Source organism: Carassius gibelio, chromosome A1 (genome assembly GCF_023724105.1).
Source record: "Carassius gibelio isolate Cgi1373 ecotype wild population from Czech Republic chromosome A1, carGib1.2-hapl.c, whole genome shotgun sequence".
Classification (NCBI taxonomy): Eukaryota; Metazoa; Chordata; class Actinopteri; order Cypriniformes; family Cyprinidae; genus Carassius; species Carassius gibelio.
The window spans coordinates 37,606,289-37,618,950 of record NC_068371.1 but is presented as its reverse complement, the minus strand read 5'-3'; the positions used below and the strand labels follow the sequence as shown (position 1 = coordinate 37,618,950).

The following is a 12,662-nucleotide window of genomic DNA, read 5'->3' as shown; positions in this document are numbered from 1 at the left end:
ATTATGTTTCTGTGTACGTTATCAATGCATGCAAATGGTCACTTCATTTAGCCGATTCTGAGAGAAAATGTTAAAAGTGAGCTGATATTACTACAATCATATTAATAGCTGAAAACCCCATCAAACGAGCCTAAATGTTTAATAAATGATCATTCAAGGATCTCCAGTACTGTAGTTATCCAACGAGGAAATGGGCTGATTTAGTGGAAGTTTGACTGCTTTTAGTAGGCTACTTGTGTTCCTTCTTAGTTTTGCATTTTGCAGTTTTTCTGTAATTGCATGTTTTATATTAAAAATATACCATTCTTTGCATTACATATGCACTTTTTGTTTGAGTAAAACTGAAGCTGTTCTTTACATTTTTTCCCTATTGACGCCAATGGTCGTATGACCGCACAGTGTGACCCCAAAAATGGATCATTTGGCTTTCATCGACTCATGAAAAATTTTGTTTTTTTGCTGTTTAATATTTAATATGAAAATCATATGTAAATATGAGTGAGACATTATAGTTTAAAATAAAGTAGCTTTGATGTACATCTCCTCATTATTTGTCTCACCTGCTCTAATGTGTTTCTGCAAGTTTCATTTTCCATAGTATGAGTTTCTATTCATCTACACAGCAACAGATACACACACAAACACGTACAACTTGTAGAACAACTAGGGTGTGTAATATAATGTAGTTACTGTCATGAGTTCAGTGACAAACATGCAATGCTGTCATGTAATGAAGCAGTCAGTGCCAGAGACCTAGTTTGGCTTCTACAAGGTAAGATGTATCATTTTTCTCTATATACTGTACACACACACACACACACAAACATATACTTTTTTATTGATTCTGAACTGTGTTTATACTTTAAATGTATATTATCTAGGTTTTTTTAGCCTGCTGCTTGGTTTTGGTTAGTCAAGGACTTTAAAGGGCAGCTTTTGAGAACCCCCCCCCCCCCCCCCCCCCCCAAAATCAAATTAGCTTTTTTTAATATAAATGACCATAAATATAGAATTGCAGTCTTAACTAATGATAAAATGAACAGATTTTAACAAAGTCCTAGGGGCGTATTACTCTAAAATCTAATCTTATCTGTTTGGTAAGCATGGAAATTCCAGTTAGGACAACATTTAGGTCAAAAATGTGTTGTTTCATCTTCATTATAGGAAGGGGGTATTACAGAAACCTCCTAACTAGACAAAAAAAAAAAAAAACTTTATGACACCCCCACAGCTGTCCTTACTTTAAAATGATCTGAATGCTAACTGAAAAACCACTTACAATTGCGCTGCCCAACAATGGTATTGCATTTACTGATTAGCTATTGGCTTTTTTCATTCAGAAGGCGGGGCTTCCTGCCATTGAGCGGCCATATTGAGTGTTGCATTTTTTCCCATTGTACATATAAATTACAATATTCTAACATTTATTGTATTTAAGTTGCACTTTTCCCCAACAGGATTGTCAGGAACATGGTGAGAATCCTGAATAATGTGTTTGATCTGAAAGAGACCAGATTTGGTCAGCCCCGTCCCAGACACGGTCTGAGCTTGCTGTGGTGGTTTGCTCATGATTGTGTTCAGATTGACTCCGATAGAGACTGTATGACTGCACAGTGTGACCCTGCAAATGGAGAATTTGGCTTTCATCGATTCTATAATAAGGAAAGAATTCTTCCTAAAATAAATCTGCCATACTATGAGGTGGGCAACCTGAGCACCCCTGGATCTCTGCCTCTTTATGTCACAAGACATTACAATAGACAGTTGGACAGCAGCAACAAAGATCGCATCATTGTTTCCTTTGACTCAATATGGAAAAGATTTGAGAAGATTTATGTGACACAACACTCAAATCAGGTGCGCTTTGACCAAAAACACACTTTCTGTATTAGCATTGATCTTTTGCGGAGCATTCAAGCATTGAGCCTAAATGACTTCTACAGAGAACCCACCAATGGTTCTGGACCTGTATCCATAAGCAAACCTAAGTCAGTGCAGACCTACACCTTTAAGAGTAAGCCTACTGGCAATGAACTCATGAAGAACATTCAAGAGTCGAGTCGTATACACTTCCACAGAGAACCCAATGGTTCTGGACCTGTATCCATAAGCAAACCTAAGTCAGTGCAGACCTACACCTTTAAGAGTAAGCCTACTGGCAATGAACTCATGAAGAACATTCAAGAGTCGAGTCGTATACACTTCCACAGAGAACCCAATGGTTCTGGACATGTATCCATAAGCATACCTCAATCAGTGCAGACTAACACCTTTCAGAGTAAGCCTACTAGCAATGAACATATGATGAACATTCAAGAGTCAAGTCGTATACACTTCCACAGAGAACCCACCAATGGTTCTGGACGTGTATCTATAAGCAGACCTCAATCAGTACCAGACGAACCTCAGTCAGTGCAAGACAACCAGACAAACTCCTGTCAGAGTATATGCTGCGCTGTGCTGATTTGCTTCATTGTGCTAATGCTGCTCGCTGCTGCAGTCTATGCTTTCTATAAAATGATATAGATTTCATCAGCTGCTGTTTGTTATTCTAGCTAATTTCAAAACTGCATATTGCAGTTTGTGTCTTTTGAGTCAGTTGCTTATATAAATTAAATGTAAAATTTATTATGTGCAATAATATACAATGTTGAGGGTTGCACGTTTATCAGCATTCTTTTAAATGGTTCAGTGCAATGATGTAAATACATTTTAAGATTTGGGATTTTAGGATTTTTTAAGATGACCACATCCCAATCATTGTCTTGATTTATAGTTATTTCTGTGATTATACTTTTTGTGCTTATTCTTTGAAATATACTCTTTGCATTACTTTGTGTTGAATAAAAAACAATCCAAAAAACATTGACTTGTGTTTTTGTGATTTCATTTTTTTATTTAACAGTGTAGTCTATAGATTTGTCTATTAACTTTGCCATAGGTTTTAACAATACATTCATTCAATGTCATTCATCATTATAAATCTGAATAAATTCTAATATATTTTAATATGAATAATATATAGTAGGCTATTATTAAATATTTTAATGTGAAATTTGAAGACATATAATTTATTAACTGTCCTGCTGTAATGTGTTTCTCTTTGCTCAACGATGAGCTTCTGTTCATCACTACAGCAGCACACATACACACACATACTAGTGTGTGTCACTACAGCTTTGTTGTTTATCACTATAGAGATGTCCTTGTCATGAGTTTGATGACATCAGCAAATATGCATTATCAATGTCACAAAAATGAGGCGGTCAGCGCCAAAGGTCCATAAAATAAATATACTAATGTCTGTGGGAGTTTTTGAATGTTTTCCTCGTCTCTCGGCTCTTTAGTTTCATTCTCTGGTTATTCCCCTTTTCCGCAGCTGTAAAAAGTAAACACTCCCTTCTGTAAAAAAAAAAAAAAAAAAATATAGGTTATCTCTGAAATATATATTAATTATACATTTTCTTTTGATTTAATAAGTAATTTAAGAGAATAGACTTTATTATTATTAATTTAATTTATGAGGTTTAGTCTTTTTGAAATGTTAGGCCCGTGTTTGTGTTGGTCACCGCCCACTGACCGAGATATGAATAATAAACGGAGCGCGTGCGCTACACAGACGCAGATCCTCCACAGCGCACGAATAAGGTACATTAGCCTATTCTGTGTCCTTTTTGAGTGAATTTGTAATGCTTTTTGTTACTAAGACCAACTTTAATTACATTATAATTATGCTGCTGTTTTAATATGCCTTAAACAGCGACAAACAGCCGTGGCGGGAATGTTTTGAGCTGATATTCTGCCTGCAGTCTGTAGTCAGCTGTGGACGAGTTTACAGAGAAACGAAACCTACTGCGTCCACTTGTTGGGCAAGTTTGGAATAAGACTAGACTGAAAATGACTGTAAAACTAATAGGCTAACTAAATGTAAACTCTAAATCAGACTATATATATATATATATATATATATATATATATATATATATATATATATATATATGCCAAGCTGAAGGCAAATATGTAAGAAACATTACTGTTTCAGTCTTAAAGAAACTGAAAATGTCAGTGCTCTATTATGATCCATTCTGAATTTAACAAAAAAATATTATATTATATTATATTATATTATATTATATTATATTATATTATATTATACATGTAATACATAATACATAAATAATATTTTTTAGATTGTATTATTTAATAAATGTTAATAAATTAAATTTTCATAGCCTATTGCACAATCATGCTTTCATTCTTTTTGAACAAGTCCTGGAATTTTGTGCAACCCATTTGTCCTATCCTTCAGTCCAGTCCTGTTTGTTTGTTTACTTTCCTCCTTCTGTTTTCTAGGCACAGAATGGTCCGACTGAGAACGCTGAATGAACTGTCCCATCTGAGAGAGACCGGGTTTGGTCAGCCGTATCCCAGACATGGTCTTAGTCTGCTGTGGTGGTTTGCTGATGACTGTGTTGAGATTGATGATGACGGCAATATGATTGCACGATATGACCCAGAACACAGAGATTTCGGTTTCCATCCATTCCATAATTCTGAAGGAATTCTTCCTGATAATGACCTTACGTACTATGAAATGGGCAACCTGCGCCATCCGGGCATGCTGCCTCATGATGTTACTAAGAATTATGACAGTGATGTACATGAGAGCAACGCGGATCGCATTGTAGTTCTGGTCAATTCAGACTGGAGTGAGAAATATTTTGACAGGATTTATGTGACACATCACTTAGGTCAGGGGCGTTTCGATGAAAACTGCACCTTCCGCATCAGCAAAGGCCTCATTGAGATCATTCAGAGGATGGACTGGTCAGATTTCATCGAGGAGGTGAAGATCCAGCAGCGGCGTAACCGGCGTGGTCATCGCTGAGCTCGTGTTATGTGTACACGTTCATCTGTGTGGTCTGGATCCACAGACACTCAGAGTTGAAATCAAACATTCCTGTCCATCCAGAATAGATGCATTTATAGACCTTTGATAACAAATGACTCTATTTGAATTGTAAATTGGCTTGGGCCATAAATGACTAATTTGTGTGATCATTTTGCTCCAGATGAGAAGCTTTATGATTCTTCATGTATAATAAATGCATACATATTCAGCTGCTCTCTCTCTTCCTGGTAAACTTCTGAAGAACTAAGGTCTTTATTATTTATTCAACTTAAATTTATATTTAAACTTTGAATGACTCATTCCATGCATCCACAGATAATAGTACTTTACATGACACAAACTGGTTCACAAAACTCCTCTTTACTCACGGGGCATGTTGTCATAAAGGGTGTTCATTGATTCGTACATTTTATATTGAACAATAACAGTTGGAAATATTCAATAAACTGTTGTAGTCACAATATAAGGGTACAGAAATAGACTTATTTAAACCTAAATATTTACTTTAGTATAACAGTGACATATATAAACATACATGCTAATTTTAAACACCAAATGTATTTTTTTATGACACTATTCCTACAGTATGTGTTATTTAGTCTTATGTATTAGACACACACACACACACTACAGTCAGTCTCCTTTACATTCACTTTCCCAGTTACTCACCTGATTATCCACAGCTGTAGAAGGCGAACAATCCTTCAACAACAATAAATGATCCTATTAATAGACTGATCTTTTCTTTCTTGCTCTTTCTTGAGTATTTCACTGATCCTGCCCTTATATGAGTACAACATAAAGAATGTGTGTAGGTTAGTTTTTTTGCAGCATGTTTGTGTTTTGCACCACCCACTAACAGAGATATATAAAAAAACACCTAATTGCTAGTCGTCACAGACGCAGATCCTTCTTACAGCGGAATAACTCCAGGTGAAGTATCCTTTTGTTTATTTGTCTATTTTATTGCTTTTTGATAAGATCAACTTCACAGACATTATAGGATCATGTAAACTTCACAGTGGATATTGTTATTTAAATGTGCTTTTTAAAAATAAGCCAGTAAGTAAAGAATTATGAAAACATTCTGAGAAAATTGAGTAAAATAGAAAATATAATTGGATGTGTGTCAGTGATGCGCGGGTTGATCCAAAATGGTTACCCGCGGTTACGAGTCATCCAAAAATATTTTTAAGGATATTCTGGTCGCGTAGTACTAGTAGTACTAGACACAATTTTGAAATACACAGGCCTACACTTTATTGGCTGAATAACTGGCGCGATTAGAGAGTGACCACCTGTCCCGCTTTACTGTATACAGCAATTTTACACTTTGTCCCTCCTCACGCAAACTGAGCATCTGTCCCGCTTTTACATTCGACTCTGCCTAATAAATACACGGATAAGTCCATAGGCGTACTATTAATTTATGTCCAATAGTTCAGAGGAGAGCAATAAAAGAGTTAGTCGATAGGCTCAGCATACGTCAATCAAACTGTTGAATGGTGCACGAACGCCTCCTCAACGTTGTCAACAATCTCAAATTGGAGAGAGCGCGCGCTGTTCGCTCAGGTTAAGCAGCCATGGCCAGTGTGGCCACGAAAAAGAGAAGATGCACTTTTAATAGCGAATGGACCGCAACATACTCTTTTTAAGGTTTAGACCTGTAGATGGCGAAGTAAAGAGAGTTTTTCTGTGTGACATGATGGAAAATACGACGTGAAGCGACATGGTTAGGGTGACCATGCGCCGTTTATACGGGACACGTCCCAGCCAAGATTTTAATAATGCCTAAATCATCCAGAGCAGTTTGACCAATAACATGCAGGTATTGTACATAATCGACCAATCGTGGGGCTGCGTGTCAGGTAGTGTCTTAATCATTTAGTCGGTGGGTTTAAAAATAAATCTAGGCAATATATTACAGAAAGCTTGAAATATCTACTTTTAAACGAAACTATTCAAACCAACAGTACAGTAGCATATTCTGTGTTCTTTTTGGGTGATTCTGTAATGCTTTTTGTTAGTAAGACAAACTTTAATTACATTATAATTATGTTGCTTTTTAAATATGCCTTAAACAGCGACAAACAGCCGTGGCGGGAATATTTCGCGCTGATATTCTGCCTGCAGTCTGTAACTTAGTCAGCTGCTGAACTGTGGACGCGTTTACAGAGAAACGAAACCTACTGCGTCCACTTGTTGAACAAGACTAGTTTGGAATGAGACTAGACTGAAAATGACTGTAAAACTAATAGACTAACTAACTGAAAAAATAAATCGATTATGTAAACTCTAAATCAGACTATACACACACACACACACACACATTCAACATATAGTATATATATATATATATATATATATATATATATATATATAAACCTATATGTGCCAAGCTGAAGGCAGTCTTTTAGAAAGTCTTGAAGAAACTGAAGTTTCTCTTTGGTAACACACAGGAGAATTATTGAGGAAATGAATGATGGCTGATCATTTCAGTGCTCTATTATGATCCCTTCTGAATTAAAAAAAATATATATTATATTATACATGCAATACATAATATATAGATTAATCTTTTTTTTAGCTTATATTATTTAATAAATGTTAATAAATAAAATTTAGCCTATTACACAATCATGCTTGTGATATTCCTAGAATTTTGTGCAACCCATTTGTCCTATCCTTCAGTCCAGTCCTGTTTGTTTGTTTACTTTCCTCCTTCTGTTTTCTAGGCACAGAATGGTCCGACTGAGAACGCTGAATGAACTGTCCCATCTGAGAGAGACCGGGTTTGGTCAGCCGTATCCCAGACATGGTCTCAGTCTGCTGTGGTGGTTTGCTGATGACTGTGTTGAGATTGATGATGACGGCAATATGATTGCACGATATGACCCAGAACACAGAGATTTTGGTTTCCATCCATTCCATAATTCTGAAGGAATTCTTCCTGATAATGACCTTCCGTACTATGAAATGGGCAACCTGCGCCATCCGGGCATGCTGCCTCATGATGTTACTAAGAATTATGACAGAAATGTACGTGAGAGCAACGCGGATCGCATTGTAGTTCTGGTCAATTCAGACTGGAGTGAGAAATATTTTGACAGGATTTATGTGACACATCACTTAGGTCAGGGGCGTTTCGATGAGAAATCCACCTTCCGCATCAGCAAAGGCCTCATTGAGATCATTCAGAGGATGGACTGGTCAGATTTCATCGAGGAGGTGAAGATCCAGCAGCGGCGTGACCGGCGTGGTCATCGCTGAGCTCGTGTTATGTGTACACGTTCATCTGTGTGGTCTGGATCCACAGACACTCAGAGTTGAAATCAAACATTCCTGTCCATCCAGAATAGATGCATTTATAGACCTTTGATAACAAATGACTCTATTTGAATTGTAAATTGGATTGGGCCATAAATGACTAATTTGTGTGATCATTTTGCTCCAGATGAGAAGCTTTATGATTCTTCATGTACAATAAATGCATACATATTCAGCTGCTCTCTCTCTTCCTGGTAAACTTCTGAAGAACTAAGGTCTTTATTATTTATTCAACTTAAATTTATATTTGAACTTTGAATGACTCATTCCATGCATCCACAGATACTAGTACTTAACATGACACAAACTGGTTCACAAAACTCCTCTTTACTCACGGGGCATGTTGTCATAAAGGGTGTTCATTGATTCGTACATTTTATACTGAACAATAACAGTTGGAAATATTCAATAAACTGTTGTAGTCACAATATAAGGGTACAGAAATAGACTCATATAAACCTAAATATTTACTTTAGTATAACAGTGACATATATAAACATACATGCTAATTTTAAACACCAAATGTATTTTTTATGACAGTATGTGTTTTCTAGTCTTATGCATTAGACACACACACACACACACACTACAGTCAGTCTCCTTTACATTCACTTTCCCAGTTACTCACCTGATTATCCACAGCTGTTGAATGCGAACAATCCTTCAACAACAATAAATGATTCTATTAATAGACTGATCTTTTCTTTCTTGCTCAGCTTTAGGAGTCTATAGTTTCGTTACACAGAGTATTTCACTGATCCTGCCCTTATATGAGTACAACATAAAGAATGTGTGTAGGTTAGTTTTTTTGCAGCATGTTTGTGTTTTGCACCACCCACTAACAGAGAGATATATAAAAAACACCTAATTGCTAGTCGTCACAGACGCAGATCCTTCTTACAGCGGAATAACTCCAGGTGAAGTATCCTTTTGTTTATTTGTCTATTTTATTGCTTTTTGATGATAAAATCAACTTCACAGACATTATAGGATCATGTAAACTTCACAGTGGATATTGTTATTTAAATGTGCTTTTTAAAACTAAACCAGTAAGTAAAGAATTATGAAAACATTCTTAGAAAATTGAGTAAAATAGAAAATATAATTGGATGTGTGTCAGTGATGCGCGGGTTGATCCAAAATGGTTACCCGCGGTTACGAGTCATCCAAAAATATTTTTAATGATATTCTGGTCGCGTAGTACTAGTAGTACTAGACACAATTTTGAAATACACAGGCCTACACTTTATTGGCTGAATAACTGGCGCGATTAGAGAGTGACCACCTGTCCCGCTTTACTGTATACAGCAATTTTACACTTTGTCCCTCCTCACGCAAACTGAGCATCTGTCCCGCTTTTACATTCGACTCTGCCTAATAAATACACGGATAAGTCCATAGGCGTACTATTAATTTATGTCCAATAGTTCAGAGGAGAGCAATAAAAGAGTTAGTCGATAGGCTCAGCATACGTCAATCAAACTGTTGAATGGTGCACGAACGCCTCCTCAACGTTGTCAACAATCTCAAATTGGAGAGAGCGCGCGCTGTTCGCTCAGGTTAAGCAGCCATGGCCAGTGTGGCCACGAAAAAGAGAAGATGCACTTTTAATAGCGAATGGACCGCAACATACTCTTTTTAAGGTTTAGACCTGTAGATGGCGAAGTAAAGAGAGTTTTTCTGTGTGACATGATGGAAAATACGACGTGAAGCGACATGGTTAGGGTGACCATGCGCCGTTTATACGGGACACGTCCCAGCCAAGATTTTAATAATGCCTAAATCATCCAGAGCAGTTTGACCAATAACATGCAGGTATTGTACATAATCGACCAATCGTGGGGCTGCGTGTCAGGTAGTGTCTTAATCATTTAGTCGGTGGGTTTAAAAATAAATCTAGGCAATATATTACAGAAAGCTTGAAATATCTACTTTTAAACGAAACTATTCAAACCAACAGTACAGTAGCATATTCTGTGTTCTTTTTGGGTGATTCTGTAATGCTTTTTGTTAGTAAGACAAACTTTAATTACATTATAATTATGTTGCTTTTTAAATATGCCTTAAACAGCGACAAACAGCCGTGGCGGGAATATTTCGCGCTGATATTCTGCCTGCAGTCTGTAACTTAGTCAGCTGCTGAACTGTGGACGCGTTTACAGAGAAACGAAACCTACTGCGTCCACTTGTTGAACAAGACTAGTTTGGAATGAGACTAGACTGAAAATGACTGTAAAACTAATAGACTAACTAACTGAAAAAATAAATCGATTATGTAAACTCTAAATCAGACTATACACACACACACACACACACATTCAACATATAGTATATATATATATATATATATATATATATATATATATATATAAACCTATATGTGCCAAGCTGAAGGCAGTCTTTTAGAAAGTCTTGAAGAAACTGAAGTTTCTCTTTGGTAACACACAGGAGAATTATTGAGGAAATGAATGATGGCTGATCATTTCAGTGCTCTATTATGATCCCTTCTGAATTAAAAAAAATATATATTATATTATACATGCAATACATAATATATAGATTAATCTTTTTTTTAGCTTATATTATTTAATAAATGTTAATAAATAAAATTTAGCCTATTACACAATCATGCTTGTGATATTCCTAGAATTTTGTGCAACCCATTTGTCCTATCCTTCAGTCCAGTCCTGTTTGTTTGTTTACTTTCCTCCTTCTGTTTTCTAGGCACAGAATGGTCCGACTGAGAACGCTGAATGAACTGTCCCATCTGAGAGAGACCGGGTTTGGTCAGCCGTATCCCAGACATGGTCTCAGTCTGCTGTGGTGGTTTGCTGATCACTGTGTTGAGATTGATGATGACGGCAATATGATTGCACGATATGACCCAGAACACAGAGATTTTGGTTTCCATCCATTCCATAATTCTGAAGGAATTCTTCCTGATAATGACCTTCCGTACTATGAAATGGGCAACCTGCGCCATCCGGGCATGCTGCCTCATGATGTTACTAAGAATTATGACAGAAATGTACGTGAGAGCAACGCGGATCGCATTGTAGTTCTGGTCAATTCAGACTGGAGTGAGAAATATTTTGACAGGATTTATGTGACACATCATTTAGGTCAGGGGCGTTTCGATGAGAAATCCACCTTCCGCATCAGCAAAGGCCTCATTGAGATCATTCAGAGGATGGACTGGTCAGATTTCATCGAGGAGGTGAAGATCCAGCAGCGGCGTGACCGGCGTGGTCATCGCTGAGCTCGTGTTATGTGTACACGTTCATCTGTGTGGTCTGGATCCACAGACACTCAGAGTTGAAATCAAACATTCCTGTCCATCCAGAATAGATGCATTTATAGACCTTTGATAACAAATGACTCTATTTGAATTGTAAATTGGATTGGGCCATAAATGACTAATTTGTGTGATCATTTTGCTCCAGATGAGAAGCTTTATGATTCTTCATGTATAGCCTATAATAAATGCATTGTATTCTGTCTGTTTACTTCATCATTTATTAATTGATTAATAATTAATTGTCTGATTTCAATTAATAAAAAGGAACTGTTCACCCAGAGAGGAAAATTCTGTCATTATTTACAGACTTTAAAAACCAAGACAACCCAGATGTTCACTGCAGTAAAAAGAGGGATTGAAATTTATATTTAATAATAAAATGGTAGTTTATATTACATAATAAGGTTAAATTCTATGACCGTGGGAAAAATAAACTAACGTTTATAAATAGTTATACCAGCTGGGTCACATGCACCTTCATGTTGATAATCCCATGCTTATAGGGAAAGGGTTATTTATTTTGTAGGCCCAAACTAATTGAGCTTATAAATATATGTTTTTGGTTTAATGTCTAAAATAAGGTCTTTGATTAACACAAGCTTACTAAAATGGGTTGAACGTCATGACACTAAACAGCTGAACCATAGACTGTAAAAAAATATGCGCGTAGTGTCCGTGACGTCACCCATTGAAGCTCAAAGTGTGCAGAGCGTCTATGGTGCAGAGCGGGCCGTCGCCATCTTGGCAGCGCGTCACCGCGCGACTCTCCCGGATAATCGAAAATGGGCAAAAAGGCGGAATCTAGCTGCTGAAGCCACGCCCACCTATCAATCCACCTGTCACTCAAGTAGCCACGCTCTTAATTATGCAGAACTTTAAGGCTTAATATATTTTAAAAGGATGAGTTCTAAAAAGAATTCACCCCCCTCATAGTTGTCATGAAGGGCAAAATTAGCAATATAGAACAAAATTATTTTTTGAACCAGGCTGTAAACGTTTTTTTCTGCTGTAAAGTTGGGCATTTTAACATGGGGAGTCTATGGGACTGACTCCCTTTTGCAGCCCAGTCGATGAATTGCAGTTTTAGTCACTTCCTTATTGGCTTCAGGAGAGAGAGCGGGAGGT

The 12,662-nt window shown here is 36.9% G+C and overlaps 2 protein-coding genes across 11 annotated transcripts; both read left to right on the top strand.

Moving 5' to 3' along the window:
• Positions 1 to 576: 576 nt before the first annotated feature.
• Positions 577 to 2,853, top strand: LOC127947068 (uncharacterized). The gene is made up of 2 exons (XM_052544036.1): positions 577 to 597; positions 1,458 to 2,853. Exon 2 carries the CDS (start codon positions 1,471 to 1,473, stop codon positions 2,524 to 2,526), a length of 1,056 nt encoding a protein of 351 aa, XP_052399996.1. The 5' UTR covers positions 577 to 597; positions 1,458 to 1,470; the 3' UTR covers positions 2,527 to 2,853.
• Positions 2,854 to 3,492: 639 nt separating this feature from the next.
• Positions 3,493 to 11,814, top strand: LOC128020238 (uncharacterized). 10 transcript variants are annotated; one of them, XM_052607052.1, is made up of 3 exons: positions 3,493 to 3,648; positions 7,648 to 7,951; positions 11,362 to 11,814. In XM_052607052.1, the coding sequence occupies exons 1-3, from the start codon at positions 3,521 to 3,523 to the stop codon at positions 11,458 to 11,460; spliced, it is 531 nt and encodes a 176-aa protein (XP_052463012.1). In that variant the 5' UTR covers positions 3,493 to 3,520; the 3' UTR covers positions 11,461 to 11,814. The 10 variants fall into 10 exon arrangements, with proteins under 10 accessions (XP_052463012.1, XP_052463008.1, XP_052462984.1 ...); XM_052607048.1 differs by lacking the exon at positions 11,362 to 11,814 and adding an exon at positions 8,046 to 8,414; XM_052607042.1 differs by lacking the exon at positions 7,648 to 7,951 and adding an exon at positions 4,354 to 4,579 and having other exon boundaries at positions 3,494 to 3,648; positions 11,190 to 11,814.
• The last annotated feature ends 848 nt before the right edge of the window (positions 11,815 to 12,662 follow it).